Source organism: Sciurus vulgaris (genome assembly GCF_902686455.1).
Source record: "Sciurus vulgaris genome assembly, chromosome: 5".
Classification (NCBI taxonomy): Eukaryota; Metazoa; Chordata; class Mammalia; order Rodentia; family Sciuridae; genus Sciurus; species Sciurus vulgaris.
Genome location: NC_136465.1, coordinates 37,453,875 through 37,468,031, shown reverse-complemented (window position 1 = coordinate 37,468,031; position 14,157 = coordinate 37,453,875). Strand labels below are relative to the sequence as shown.

General features: G+C 42.2%; 1 protein-coding gene across 7 annotated transcripts in view; it reads left to right on the top strand.

The window, feature by feature from the left end:
• IRF2 (interferon regulatory factor 2) overlaps nucleotides 1-14,157 on the top strand; it is an 83,022-nt gene that overhangs the window by 35,259 nt on the left and 33,606 nt on the right. For all 7 annotated transcript variants that reach the window (XM_079141939.1, XM_079141940.1, XM_079141942.1 and 4 more), the window contains one exon: nucleotides 6,872-6,967. In XM_079141939.1, coding sequence (XP_078998065.1) covers nucleotides 6,881-6,967 — 87 coding nt within the window. In that variant the 5' untranslated portion in view covers nucleotides 6,872-6,880. The remainder of the gene's footprint in view (nucleotides 1-6,871; nucleotides 6,968-14,157) is intronic.

Sequence of the window (14,157 nt, the reverse complement as noted above, 5' to 3'; positions counted from 1 at the left end):
CAGATGTCAGATCAGTTGTCATAGTATGGCAGTGCTTATGTTCAAGTGACCCTTATTTTACTTCATAATAGCCTCAAAGGGCAAGAATAGTAATGCTGGCTATTTGGATATGCTCAAGAGAAGCCATAAATTGCTTTCTTTAAGTGAAAAGGTGAAAGCTCATCATAGGCATGTATAAAAGGAAAAAACACAGCATACGTAGGATTTGATATTATTCATGGTTTTAAGCATCCAACGGGAGTCTTGGAATATATCCCCCATAGAGGCAGAGCTCGCATGTCCCCACCATGTGCTGAACTGATTTATAGACAGGTGTCATTGTTTTGAAGTTGAGCCCAACACTAGATCTCAAAGGTGCAATGATTTTACAGAACACCGTTTGTCAGGCTCACGGGTAGATATTTCAACTCTTTTATTTCCTTTGAAGCAGAGGTTTCTCATGTTTTAGGCTCACAGAAATACAAAATTATCACTTTACTCTTAAAAACAACCCAGTGTACAAGAATAGAAGTTTAAAAAAAATCTGATTATGAGGCTTCATATTGCAAAAGGGTTCATATAATCATAGATAACCTTGGAACTCATCTTTCTGAAGTGTCTCTTTCTTCTAGATGATCAAAGAGTGGACTAGAAAGATGGAGTGACAAACTCAAGGGCACACACCAGCCACAGCAGTCAGGACTGGAACACAAATGTCCTGATTTCTGTGTACTTTGGTTCTCTTAGGCAAAAATAGCTCCTCAGTGTCTTCTCCACTTTGTTTTTGCCTTCCTCAACTCAATTCAGGTTTCACATGGCCTGGGTATTTGTGCCCAGAGAAGACTTAACTTACAGAAACAAGAACAGTGTGTCACCCTGCATTTCAGTAATAAAAACTAAAAATATGTGCCAAGTAGGCATCTTTGCTTGTCAGTACTCAGCTCACTGACTCTGCTTGCCAGCCCAGCCTTTTAATCTCTGGAAACAGATTCTGCTTTTAGTGACCACTAACAATCATATGGTGGTGATAGGCTCAAGGTAGAATTTCCCCTTTACTTTCCTGCTTAGAAAGCCATAGGATATAAGCTCATCCTCTGATAAACATCCAATGGAAAACCTTCTGTTCTGTGTAATGTAGCAAGACTCCTAGTGATTTATTGCATGTCCAGTGTGTGGGAGATGGGGCCAGGCAGACAATCAAGTAAAAAGAAAGCCATGCCCTCATGTAATTTCATGTAAATTTATTTTAAAAAATGAAATAAGTGAAGTTCTTTCTAAGGATTTCCCCTACTTTGATTAAATATTTGCTCTTTTACTTTTCTTAAAAATCCCCTTGTAATTAACAGCAGTCCTGATTTAAGAGTTTTAAAATTTGGTTCGACCACCGGTCCCTCCTGCTGGGCATTGACCTTGATCACTCTTTTTTGGTGCGATGGGATTGTCCGGGTTTTTCGTGGGGACTTGGGACATTGTTGATACTCAGGGCCAGGTGTGGTAGAATGTGTCTCCTGTGACATCTTCTCATAAGGTTGACCCTCTGGTAGGACTAGAGGTGGAGGGCACTTTATTTGACTCTCTCTGTTTTAGCAACCATGACCATGCTGTGATTAACAAAAAATCGCATACATTGTGAAATTGGAGAATTTTAACATTCTTCATAGGTGATTGTGAAACCACCTGTGATGAAACTGATGAGCAGTTTCATCAGTTTTCTGTTGTAGCTGTTAACACTTAGGGCATATCTGTCAGGACATAGGGTTAAGTGACTCTTCAAGAAAAAGAGAAGAAAGATTAAATTCCGGATACTTTCTCCTTCAAGTCTAATGTATGGTTGTTTCGATACACATCATGTGTAAAATGTGAAACAAAATACATAAAAATAAATTTTATAAGAACTCTTAAAATTTTTATACATATTTGACTTCCATATGTCTGAGTCATTTTGTGTGACTATAACAAAATACCTGAGGTTGGGACTTCATGAAGAAAAGGGATTTATTTAGTTCATAGTTCTGAAGGTTCCAGGGTATGGTTCCAGCATTTGCTTGACTCTGTTGATGACACACAATGATAGGAGTGTGTTTAGAAGAGGAATTCAGGGGAGCTGCCAGGCCCACTTTTAACGACCCATTCTGACAGGAACTAATCTAATCCTATAGGACCTGACTCACTCTTGAGGGTGGAGTCACCTGGCCTAATTCCCTTACAGTGGGTCCCTTCTTAAAGGGTATACCACCTTAGTCCCACCACACTGAGGACCAGTGAGGATGTGAGCCTTTGGGGGACAACCTATCTCCAAACCACAGCAACATAGTATTTTGGCTGAGTTGTGTATTTGTTAGAAAGACATGGTGTAAATAAGTAATGGTCCAACATAGAGATGGTTTAGTAAAATATGACAGACTCATGGAGATCTGTCAGTCAAAATGACCAGACTTAGTGGGAAGTAGAATCACAGGTCACCTAGAACACTGGATTGAGATTCCTACTGCATTAAAATTTATGAAGCGCTGGTCTAGATTTCATAATCAGGCCTTACCTTTACCACTGACAAGACGGACCATCTTTCATTGCTTCAGTCCTTAAGTTTTTTCTTCAGTCCTGGGATGTTGACCAAAATCCTAGGTGTGGTTTTCCAGGACTTGCAGGGTCATCTGTCCTGTTGCTGGCCTTCCTACCTCAAGACCTTTGCATTGTGTCTCCCTCTGGGTTGGTTTCCTAGGGCTGCTACAACAAACTACCACAAACTGTGTGGCTTAAGACAACAGAAAACTACTCTGTTAGAGTTCTGGAGGCTCAAAGTCTAAAATCAGGGTGTCTGCAGGACCGTGCTACCTCTGAAGGCTAAGGCAGACTCCATCCTTGTATCTTCAGCTTCTGGAAGTGCCAGGCATTCCTTGGCTTGTCACCGAGATGCTTCAGTCTCTGCTTCTTCCTTTACATATCCATCTGCCCTCGGTATCTTCACATGACATTCTTCTTCGTGTATCTGAGTCTTTAATACCCTCTTGTTATAGGAACATCAGGGCCCTGTAACCCTCTGGTCATAACACTTCCATCAGCCAGTCAGTATATAACCTTATTTTATGTATTTTCTGTTTAAACACAACTTATTTAATGCACAGTGTTGATTGATTAATATTGAACTCACAGCACTGTATAGAGTGCTGTAACTCATGCCCAAGTGAAGCTTATCTCATTACATGTATTTTCTCCAGAAGGAACATGACAGCCTTGTTTTGCTTACAAGCAATACACAGCACTTCAGTATTACTCTTAGGGGCCATTTTAAATGGCAAAATGACCAACGAAAAGCACAAGAGTGTGGAAAATGTCACACTAAATAGACCGTGAAAAGGACATTTGTTTGCAGTAGGAGAGCAGAAACAAGAAGGTAGTGTGCCTTGTTCAGAATCAGCTGGGACCATGCACCCCAGGTGAATCGGGTTTTTTCCCTCTTTGCACATATCAGCAATGACCACAAGACATCATGAGTACTGATTTTGTGGTAACAAATAAATTTTAGTAAGTAGGAAAATTCACATTTACAGAATTTGGAAATAATGTAGATAACTGTATCTCCTCTCACAGGCTGTAGGTTTAGTGACAGAAGACTTTTTTTTTCTTTTTTAGGGGGGTGAGGTACCAGGGATTGAACCCAGGGGCACTTGATCACTGAGCCACATCCCCAGCACTATTTTGTATTTCATTTAGAGACAGAGTCTCACTGAGTTGCTTAGTGCCTCGCTTTTGCTAAGGCTGGCTTTGGACTCACAGTCCTCCTGTCTCAGCCTCCCCAGCTGCTGGGATTACAGGCATGCACCACCCAGGTGGCCTATTTTTCTTTCAACAGGGGTCATTAAAAAAAGAGAAAGAGAGAGGACGGAATATAGAATTGGTATGAGTATGAGCCATAATCAGGGCTGCCTGCACCTGCCTCTTGTTATTTCCACATTACTGAGGTTGGGCACAATGGCACCACTCCTCACAAATGTTGTGTTGTCCCCTGAGAAGAACTGGAGTCTGTTGCTGTCTCTTAGGACTACTGTAACTGTCCCCGTTCCTGCTCTTCCCTCTTCCCCCACTCCGTGTCTTAAGATCTTCTCCTGAGGGAGGATCTGATTGGTTTGGTGGACAATGCTTTATGGGACAGAGACGTCACAGTGGCTCCCTTGTGTGATCTATGTACAGCCTTGCCCAACACTCGCAGAGCTTTTCTGTACCTTCCCATCTTGTGTATAGGGCTCTTCATGTTGGTAATCCCTTCTTTCCTACAGCCTGTTAGACTGAGATTCAAGATGGCAGGATTGTCGTATCTTTTCTAGTTCCTGGAACCTCATTCTCAGTCCATGATCTTTAAATGGCAGATGAATGAAGGAATGAAAGAATGAACGAATGGAACACCTTGGAATCCATGAAGAGCAGCTGTTCTGGGGACTCCCTGGCCATCTCGTGTCCTTTTGTAATATCTCAAAGATTCCTGTTACTGCTTCAAAGAACCGAGACTTGCAGCCTGCAGATGAGTAGATGGGACCCACCTCCCACGGCAGCCCCTAACTGGGCTGAACGTCAGAATTGGCCCAGTCCTTATATTGAACATATCCTGTGTAGCAGGCAGCATTTGGGCTTTGTAGGGTTATAAAAAAGACCTGAAAGGAGTGAACTCCTGTTCCCAAAGAATTTACAGTTTGCTTGGGTAGAGAGGGTACACACAGCTGAAAAGTTTATAGGTCAGGTAAGAGATAAGATTAAAGACTTTACTTACAACAGCTACCCTAAAGCAGTGTTTGATTTTCAGATGAGTGGTGCAAGGTCTGTGGGTACTGTGGGAGTGGGAGGAGGAGGAGGAGGAGGAGGAATTACTTTGGACTGGAGTGGCCTGGAAAGGTGTGTGAAGAAGGAGTGGAGGCTGGGTCTTGGAGGATGGCTGAGGATTGGCAGGGCCAGGGAAAGAGGAGCAGAGTGCTTGGTATGAGCAAGGAGCAAAAGGTGTCTGCAGCACAGTGGACTAGAACTGTGAGAAGGATACAAGGAAAAGGCAGGTGGCCCCACCGGTAAAGGTAAGGCCCTTCATGGTGCTTGTCATGACTCTTGTACTTTGGCACTTGCTGGGGTAGGGCACATTAAACTGAATATGATTTTCAGATCTCATCTTTAAATTTTTTTATTTTAATTACTTATACAAGAGGTACGCAGGTCATATAATCACATATGCCCATAGGGTAATAATGTCTGATTCATTCTACTATCACTTCTACCCCCATGCCTCCTCCCCTCCCTTCACTTCTCTCAGTCTAATCCAAAGTAACTCTATTTCCCCCACCCTTATTGTGAATTAGCATCTGCATATCAGAGAAAACATTTGACCCTTGGTTCTTTGGCTTATTTTGCTTAGCATAATATTTCACAGCTCCATCCATTTGTCAGCAAATACCATAATTTCATTCTTCGTTAGGGCTGAGTAATATTCCATTGTGTATATATACCACAATTTCTTTATCTATTCGTCTATTGAAGGGCACCTAGGTTGTTCCTATAGCTTAGTTATTGTGAATTGAGCTGCTATAAACATTGATGTGGCTGTGTCACTGAAGTATGCTGATTTTAAGTCCTTTGGGTATAAACCTAGGAGTGGGATAATTGCGTCAAATGGTGGTTCCATTTCAGGTTTCCTGAGGAATTTCCAACTTCTTTCCAGAGTGGTTGCACCAGTTTGCAATCCCACCAGCAATGTATGAGTGTGCCTTTCCCCCAACATCCTCGCCAACACTTATTGTTGCTTGTATTCTTGATAATTGCCGTTTAGAACTCATTTTAAGAAGAAACGAGTTTCACCAACAAGGGACAGTTAAATGTTGAAAAGAGGGTTATAATGTCACATTGTCACAAGTCCTATAGTGTGGAGGCTTAAATTTAGCACCGACTTTGCTTTCAAATAGATTAAATATAAATGTAGGCACGAACAGAATGAAGATGAGGAGTTAGCCCATGTGGAAGAGGCTTTATTGGTGATTCCACTCAGCTATATTTTGATGGATGAGGGAAAGGCTTTGAACGAAATTTGGAAGGAGTGGGGAGAGTGTGGGCTGGTGAGGAAAGATGTTCAGACCAAGAAGTGATTTGCAAAAGGAAAATCAAGTTGAAAGAGAAGGGGAGGTTTTCGGGTCAGAGGGGAGGACAGTACTGAGGACGAATTCTTGAGGGAGGAATAAGAGATTGCATTAGAGTAAAAGCATAGACGAAGAAAGGCCTAGTGCTGGTGAGCTCTGGAAATGGACAGCCAGGAGGAAATGGCTGGTTGGTGAAGAACCTTGGCAACCAAATTAATTGATGCCTTTAGAACTCTTAAGTGCCAGTCTTAGGGATGCATGGCTTTTCTATAGCCCCAACACCTAAAAGGAACCAGCTGGCTGTTAGAACTCCTTATCACAAAACTATTTTGTTCTGGCACGCCTGGATTTTGGAAGGATAATATTCTAAAGTATTCTAAAGTACTGGTTCTCTAAATGCCTGGTATGTTGAAGGTTTCTGCTGTAAACATAGCCAGCGTAGGAGAAGGTAAGTATAGCATGAGGCAGTCACTGAGAGGGGTCTGAATCTTCTAGCTAGCAGAGTGTCTGCAAGACCAGGCCTACCATGTCCATAGGTCCCTTAAACTGAGAGCCAGCTCAGAGAATGGCAGGCCGGGCCATTCTACCACCCCTCTAAGACAGGATGAGCAGGAATGATAAGTAGGGGTAGGTGGCTAGAGGGCAGTACCCTGGAATATACTCGCCTAGAGCCCCAACCCTGCGGAAGCGGGAAACACGCAGGGATATAGAACTTTGTAGTGCAGACAGGACAGTCAGCAGCAGAAATGCCTAATGTTATCTTTCTCTTTTGCTTTTTGCAGAAGGGTACCATGCCGGTGGAAAGGATGCGGATGCGCCCATGGCTGGAAGAACAGATAAATTCAAACACAATACCAGGGCTCAAGTGGCTTAACAAGGTACGTGTGTGCATGTGCACGTGTGTGTGGGAGATTGAGATTGAGAGGGCCTTGCTGAGACAGGCCCACGTGGACCTCCAAAAGTAAAATTGTTATTTGTGTTCAAAATTTCAGATTCATTCATCACAAAAACCAATCAGCTGACCATAGTCATAGAACATCTAGTTATCATGACAAAAAAGTTTTTACCGTTAGCTCAGAAATTTATCTCAATCCTGAGTTCCGAGTCACAGCTCACCTTGGGATTCTGGAAGACTTCATGGGAAGCTCCCTGCGGTGGTTTTATTTAGTGACTATTTTAGTCACCTTTTTCATCACTGTGACCAAAAGTCCTGACAAGAACAATGCCGAGGAGGAAAAGTTTATTTGGGGGCTCACGGTTTCAGAAGTCTCAGTCCATAGATGGTGGATCCATTGCTGCGGGTCTGAGATTGAGGCAGAACATCATGGCAGAAGGGCATGGCAGAGGAAGGCAGCTTAGGGCATGGCAAACAGGAAGGAGAGAGAGAGAGAAGCAGCTCTGCTTACCAGTTACAAAATATAAACCCCAAAGGCATGCCCCCAGTGAGCTACCTCCTCCAATCATACCCTACCTGCCTACAATCACCACCTTGTCAATCCATATCAGTGGATTAATTCACTGATGAGGTTAAAGCTATCATAATCCAATCATTTCACCTCTGAACTTTCTTGCATAGTCTCACACATGAACTTTTGAGGGACACCTCATAAATAAGCCATAACAGTGACCCTTGCCCTTGTCTTTCTCCAGATTCCTTTCTTGCTTCTTTCATCTTTCTAGGATAAAAAGGCATGGAAACTCCACCATTTTATATTAGGAATGGGGCATATCGATTCTTTTCCTAATGATCTCTATGGAAAGAACTTTTGTTTGTCGTTTAAAAATTCTTCTCTTTATCTTTACGTGAAGCCCTGTTTATATTCCCACCTGTCTTAAAAAAAGTAGTTGCTTATCACAACTCCCTCAGCACACACATGCATACATAAATACTCCCTTATTTCGTTAACCTCAAAACCATCAGTTTAATCAATCTTAACTGTTGGGGTGAATCAGGAAGAGATAATGCATGTAAAAATAAAAACCCATCTAAAATATGTAGTTATAATTTAGAAAAGTGACTCAATGTAGTATGTCATGCCTGTGTTAAGGCGGCCCAAGGGAGAAGTTTCTCTTCTACTACCAGGAAAAATTGCAGTTCTTCTGAGCAAATGTCTTTTTCTGTTGTGCCATTCCCCAACCCTTTTCTTTTTTAATCTTAAGGACATGATGAATAATTTAGCTGGTCAGGCTTTATCTTTGTTCCAGGTGCAAGAGCTTAGAGCAGATTGCAGATTGTGGCCTGCTTAACAAGGGAAGAAGAGGCTGCATCTATTTTTCTTTTCTTTAATATCACTCCTGGCTTCATTTTATCTTCTTAGGTATCTCTCAAATCTTATTTCTTTTTGTTCTTTTCCACTTGTCCATTTATTTTGAACTCAGTGGTCCTGTATTTGAATACAATGAGCGAGTCCATTCTGAAATAAGGTGCTTGTTTTGTGTGTCCTGTTGTGATGCCTTAAAGTCTTCGAGAGTTTTCTATGCTTGCTATATCTATTGTGTTTCTAGATTTAGATACATAATTATCCTTTTCCAGAGAAACAAAGGAGAAATCAGGGAAAAACCTGGTTTCTTCTTGGCCTGCTCAGTTAGCAGGGGTATATGAAGGTAGAAGGAAAGGGTATGGTAGGCAAGGGAATCTGAGACACAGAGGGTAATAAATAGTAAGAGCAGAAGCTAACATTTGTTAAGCCCGTGTTCCCAGGTACTCTTCTGAGCAGGGCACGTGTGTTAATTCACGTGATCCCCATAGGGGAAGGCAACAGGAGGCTAAGTAGGATTCTGTTTTGAATAAGAAGAAAACATGATCTCTCTTGATTTAGTGTGAGGTTAAAGTAGATGTTCCTGAATTCACAGAAAGTTGTCTGTTTTCTCTTTTTCTGAAATGCGTCTGTATCAGGAGGACATGCAGTGCCATCAGGCCTCCTGTATCAAGTGGGCACTGGATCAGCAGCAGTTGGTTGTCCTCTTCACCAGGTTGAATGATGCCCCCACCCTCAGACCATGTCCCCATTCTAACCTCCAGAACCTGCAAATGCAGATTTTTTTATTTGGAGAAAGGGATTTTGCAGATGTAGTGAAGGGCTTCAAGTTGAGATCATCCTGCATTCTCTGGCTGGTCCCTAAGTCCTGTGACAGGTGTCTTTATAAAATACACACACACACACACACACACACATATGCACACAGGGGAGTGAATACTGAGACTGAAGTGACAGCCACAAGCCAAAGAACTCCTGGAGCCACCAGAACCTGGAGGAGGCAAGGAAGGATCCTCCCCTAGAGTGTTTGAAAGAACACAGCCCCTGCTGACACCTTGATTTCAGATTTCTGACTTCCAGAACTGTGACAGAGTAAGTTTCTACTGCTATAAGCCATCCAGGTTGTAGTCTTTTGTTACAGTAGCTCCAGGAAACCATGGCACCCTCTAAGGGTTGTCCTCTGCAGGACTGTCCATAGAGACCCCTCTTCCTCCATCCACCCTGTCTGTGTTTTTCTGATCTAGAACCCGAAGGCAAATGGATATCTTTTTGCATAACTGAACACTTAGTCCCTCGCAGATGGTCCTTCTCTCCTGCTCTTCATTCATTTGCTTCTTGGCGTGAGAGTTCTCTTTCTGAGTAGGAGTAGGGAAGGGGACTTCTTTGCCATCCTATGGGCTCTTCTGCTAGGGCTGGACATAAGCCCAGCTGGTGGAAGGGATGCTGACCACTGCTGCCCCTCAGGACAGTGCTAGAAAGAGGTATCTCTGGGCTGTGGTATGGCTTGAGGGTCCCTATCAGCTAGGAGTTCCACTGGGACCTAGCTGCTGCAGGCATGTGGCTATGTTTGTGCACGCAGGCGATGCCATCATGGTCACTGCAGACCTTGAATGGGGTCAGGGTGACTTCTGTCCAAACCTACATTCCCGTGGGCATTCTTTTTAAATATTTTTAAAATTTGTTCTCATTACTTATACATGACGACAGAATGCATTTTGACACATTATCCATAAATGGAGTCTAATTTCTCTTTCTTCTGGTTGTACATGATGTGTGATGTAGAATCACACCAGTCATGTAGTCATATATGTACATAGGGCAATAATGTCCAATTAATTCTATTCTCATTCCTACCCCCATGTCCCTCCCCTCCTTTCACTCCCCTCTACCTAATCCACAGCAACTCTGTTCTCCCCTAGTGCCTTGCCCCCCATTGTGAATTAGCATCTGCATATCAGAGAAAACATTCAGCCTTTGGTTTTTTGAAACTGGCTTATTTCGCTTGGCATGATATTCTCCAGCTCCATCCATTTACTGGCACATGCCAAAATTTCCTTCTTTAAAGCTGAATACTATTCCATTGTGTTTATATACCACATTTTCTTTATCTGTTCATCGGTTGAAGGGCACCTAGGTTGGTTCCATAGTTATTGTGAATTGAGCTGCTATAAACATTGATGTGGCTGTGTCATTGTTTTATTGCTAATTTTTAAAATAGGTTTCTTGCTGATTTAGGCTTGTTGACATTCATCTGCCCACATAAATATTTCATCCAGAGCCTGATATTTCCTTTTCATTCACAAGCATTCTGCCTAAGAATCCCTGTTTATAGTTTGAGTAGTTTAAGGTCATTCTGGAATCTCTTTCCCACTGAAGACTGCGGTGACTAAGAAAGCAGTTGCTGCCCCTGGGTCTCTGTGTTTCACTTATGCCTTAGTTAGTGTTGCAGTCCACTGTGTGTTGCTATAACAAAATACCTGAGCTTGGTTGGGTAACTTATAAAGTTTATTTGGCTTACAATACTTGTGGCTAGAATATCCAAGTAGCGTGGTGCCAGTGTCCTGGTGAGGGCTTTCTTGACTGCTTTACAACACGGCAGAGAAGTAGAAGGGGCCAATTGTGTAAACAAGGAAGGAGGAGATCTGGAAGGAGCCTGGCTTTGTCTTATAACAACTACTCTTGAGTGAACTAATCCACCCTTATCAGATCTCATCCACTCCTGTGAGACAGCAGTAGTCCATTCACAAGGGCATTGGCCTCATAAACTAATTGTCCTCTATTAGACCTCATCTCTTAAAGGTTCTACCTCCTCAGTACCTCCACACTGGGGACCAAGGAAACTTTGGAGGATGCACTCAAACCACGTCTGAGTCATAGCAGTTGAATTCAGAATGTGTCCTATTGATGGTGCAGTCTCCTGGCTAGAGGCCCTGCACACGGTGCATGGCTGTCTTGGTCGTTACCGCCCAGGCCTACTGCCTGCGAGCAGCAGGCGCTCCATCAACATTGTTCCGTGAATGCATGAGTGAAGGTTGTGTTCTCAAGGAAGAGCCACACTGGTGGCTGTGTTTTTGTCCCGTTAGGATTATCAGACTTATCAGTAGTGGGTTGGCCATTGTCATGTAGCCCTCTTCAATGAAATCTTTCCAACCCAGTTCATTCTTAGTAACAGACAGGTGATTAATTACTGCCTTAATTTGTTTCCATTTCCTCCTCCTAACAAGTTTGAAGGGAGGAAGAAATGGAATGGGTCATTTGCATTTCTTCAAAGGAACAAGGAGGAAGGTTGGCAAAGCAGTATTACATGTGGCTTATGAATAGGGCTGTGGTTTGACCCATCTACTTTTTATCATGAGTATTCACAAATGTACATAGTAGGTTTGTATAATCTAATGATTAGGATGAATAGAATAGCGAATTCCCATATACCCACATCTGTTAATTTTTGTTGTATTTTTGATTTTTTGTGTGCATGTGTGTGCATGCATGTGTGTGAGGTATTATAAAGCCACTCTCTGACGATGTCTGTCTGTAAGATTTAAGGACATTGTCTTACGTGTCAACAATGCTGTTATCAGTTGGATAAAGTTAATAATTTTCAGTGTCATCACTGTCCCATTCATATTCAAATTCCTTTTAATATTCCCAGAATATCTTTTGACAGCTGATTTATTCAAGTTGGACTCTAAAAGAAGGCCCACAGGTTGTTTGGTTTTATGACTTGAAGCCTCTTCTGATCATGAACAGTAACCTATGCTCTTATTGCTTTCCTTCTTGCCCTTAACTATCGGAGGGCCTGGGCTAGTTCTGGAATTGTCCAGATTTGTGATGTCCCTGGGCCTTTTATTTAGGAAGGAGGCAGACACTTCCAGGTCATTGTTTCCCGTCCTGGTTATTGATGTTTTTAGTGCATAGGGGAGATCCCCTGGGATGCAGCCACCATGGCCATTCCCTAGGCACAGGGACCATCCAGCAGTGCCAGACTTTCCCTTTACTTTGAAACAGGCTTGTGTTTGTGTCAACATCAGACCATCTCTGCACAGGGTAAGAAGTCTAAAAAAAAAAACAATGAGGATATCTTACACATATTGGAAGAAAGAAGAGGGAGATAACTGGACTAGTATATACAGGAGCCACAACATTTGTCTGCATTGTGGAAGAAAATCACAGATGCTTTTCAGAGCCGAGGCCGTGCTGTGTCTTCTGCCCTCAGATACAGAACTCTGTACATTCGTCCTCATGAAGGGACTCTGGTACACGCAGTCCTTCCATACACAGTGTGTACAGCCACCATGCACGCAGGACTGGTCACAGAGTCTACATAGACACATAGCAACACTGTCACTGTCCCTTAGAACACAAGGATCTATGATTCAAACATTTGCTCATTAGAATCTCTTTTGGTTTAAAAAATGCATCTCACCTTTACCCTTAAACATGGTCTTTTAAAAAAAAGGCATCTGCGATAGATTATTTTAGTAGTTTCTTTATTTTCTTTGCAATATGAAAAACTGGTCAAAGTTACATGGAGTATTTTTTAAATTCACTATTTTAACTATTTTAAATATACAGTTCAGTGAGAGTAAGTACATTTGGCTCTTGTGCAAGCCATCAGCATCTACTTCCAGAACTTTTTCATCTCATCCAGAGGAAACACTGTTCCCGGTAAGCACTCACAGCCCATTTCTTCTCTCCTAGCTTAGGGCAACCACTGAGCTACTTTTCTGTCTGTAAAACTTTGCCTTCTCTGGATATTTCATATAAATGGAATCATTCAATATTTGTCCTCAGGGTCTGTCTGACTTCTTTTAGCACAATGTTTTAAAAGTTCATCCTTGTGGTAGCATTACTTAATTCCTTTTTGTGGCTGAATATGCAATATTTTGTATATCCATTCATCAGCTGAGGGACAGTTGAGTTGTTTGCATCTTGGGGTTTTTGTGAGTAGAGCTGCCATGCTCATTTATATATCAGTCTTTGTTTGGACACCTGTTGCAATCTTAGGGTATGTAACCAGGGCAAAAATTACCAGGTCAACTGGTAATTGTGTTTTAACTTTTTGAGGAATGGCTAAACCATTTTTCACAGTGGCTGCCCTATTCTACATTCCCTCAAGCAGTGTATGAGAGTTTTAATTTCTCTGCATCCTCACCAACACTTTTTATATTCTTTTTTGCTTTTAGTTTTTGTAAATTTTTAAAATCCCAACCATTCTAGGGCGGGGGGTGAGGTATTTATTGTTTTGAATTGCAGTTCCTTAATGACTTAATAAGTTTCAGCATCTTTTCATGTGCTGCTTATTTGTTTGAGAGAGGTCTATTTGGGTCGTTTGCCAACTTCTAGAGGATTCATTGTGGATTATTTATTTGTGGTGCTGGGAAACTGAACTCAGGGCTGCATGCCTGCTAGGCAGGTGCTCTACCACCGAGCCACACCTCCTGCCCCTCCATGGTAGATATCCCAAGGTTCAATACTGTTTTATTTGATTTCATGATTTTTACATGGTTTTTGCAAAACTCGGTTTGATTGTGTAGCATGTGTGTGCATGCATGTGCACAATTGCTTAGAAGGATCTGCCTTACCTTTATCAGCTTTGTGCCTTTCGAGGTAGACTTCAGAGGGTGTCACTCCAGAATGCTCTTGGTCTAGCAAAAAAAAAGTACAACAGCAAAATTTTCAGGGTCTGTGTCAGCAGAAAGCTTTAGACTGTGGGTGTGCAGTTCAGGAAAATTCCGGAACTGGAAGTCAGTTCTTTTTCATTTATATTCATGTTCACGTGAATATTTAAAAAAAATCGCATTGAGGGATTT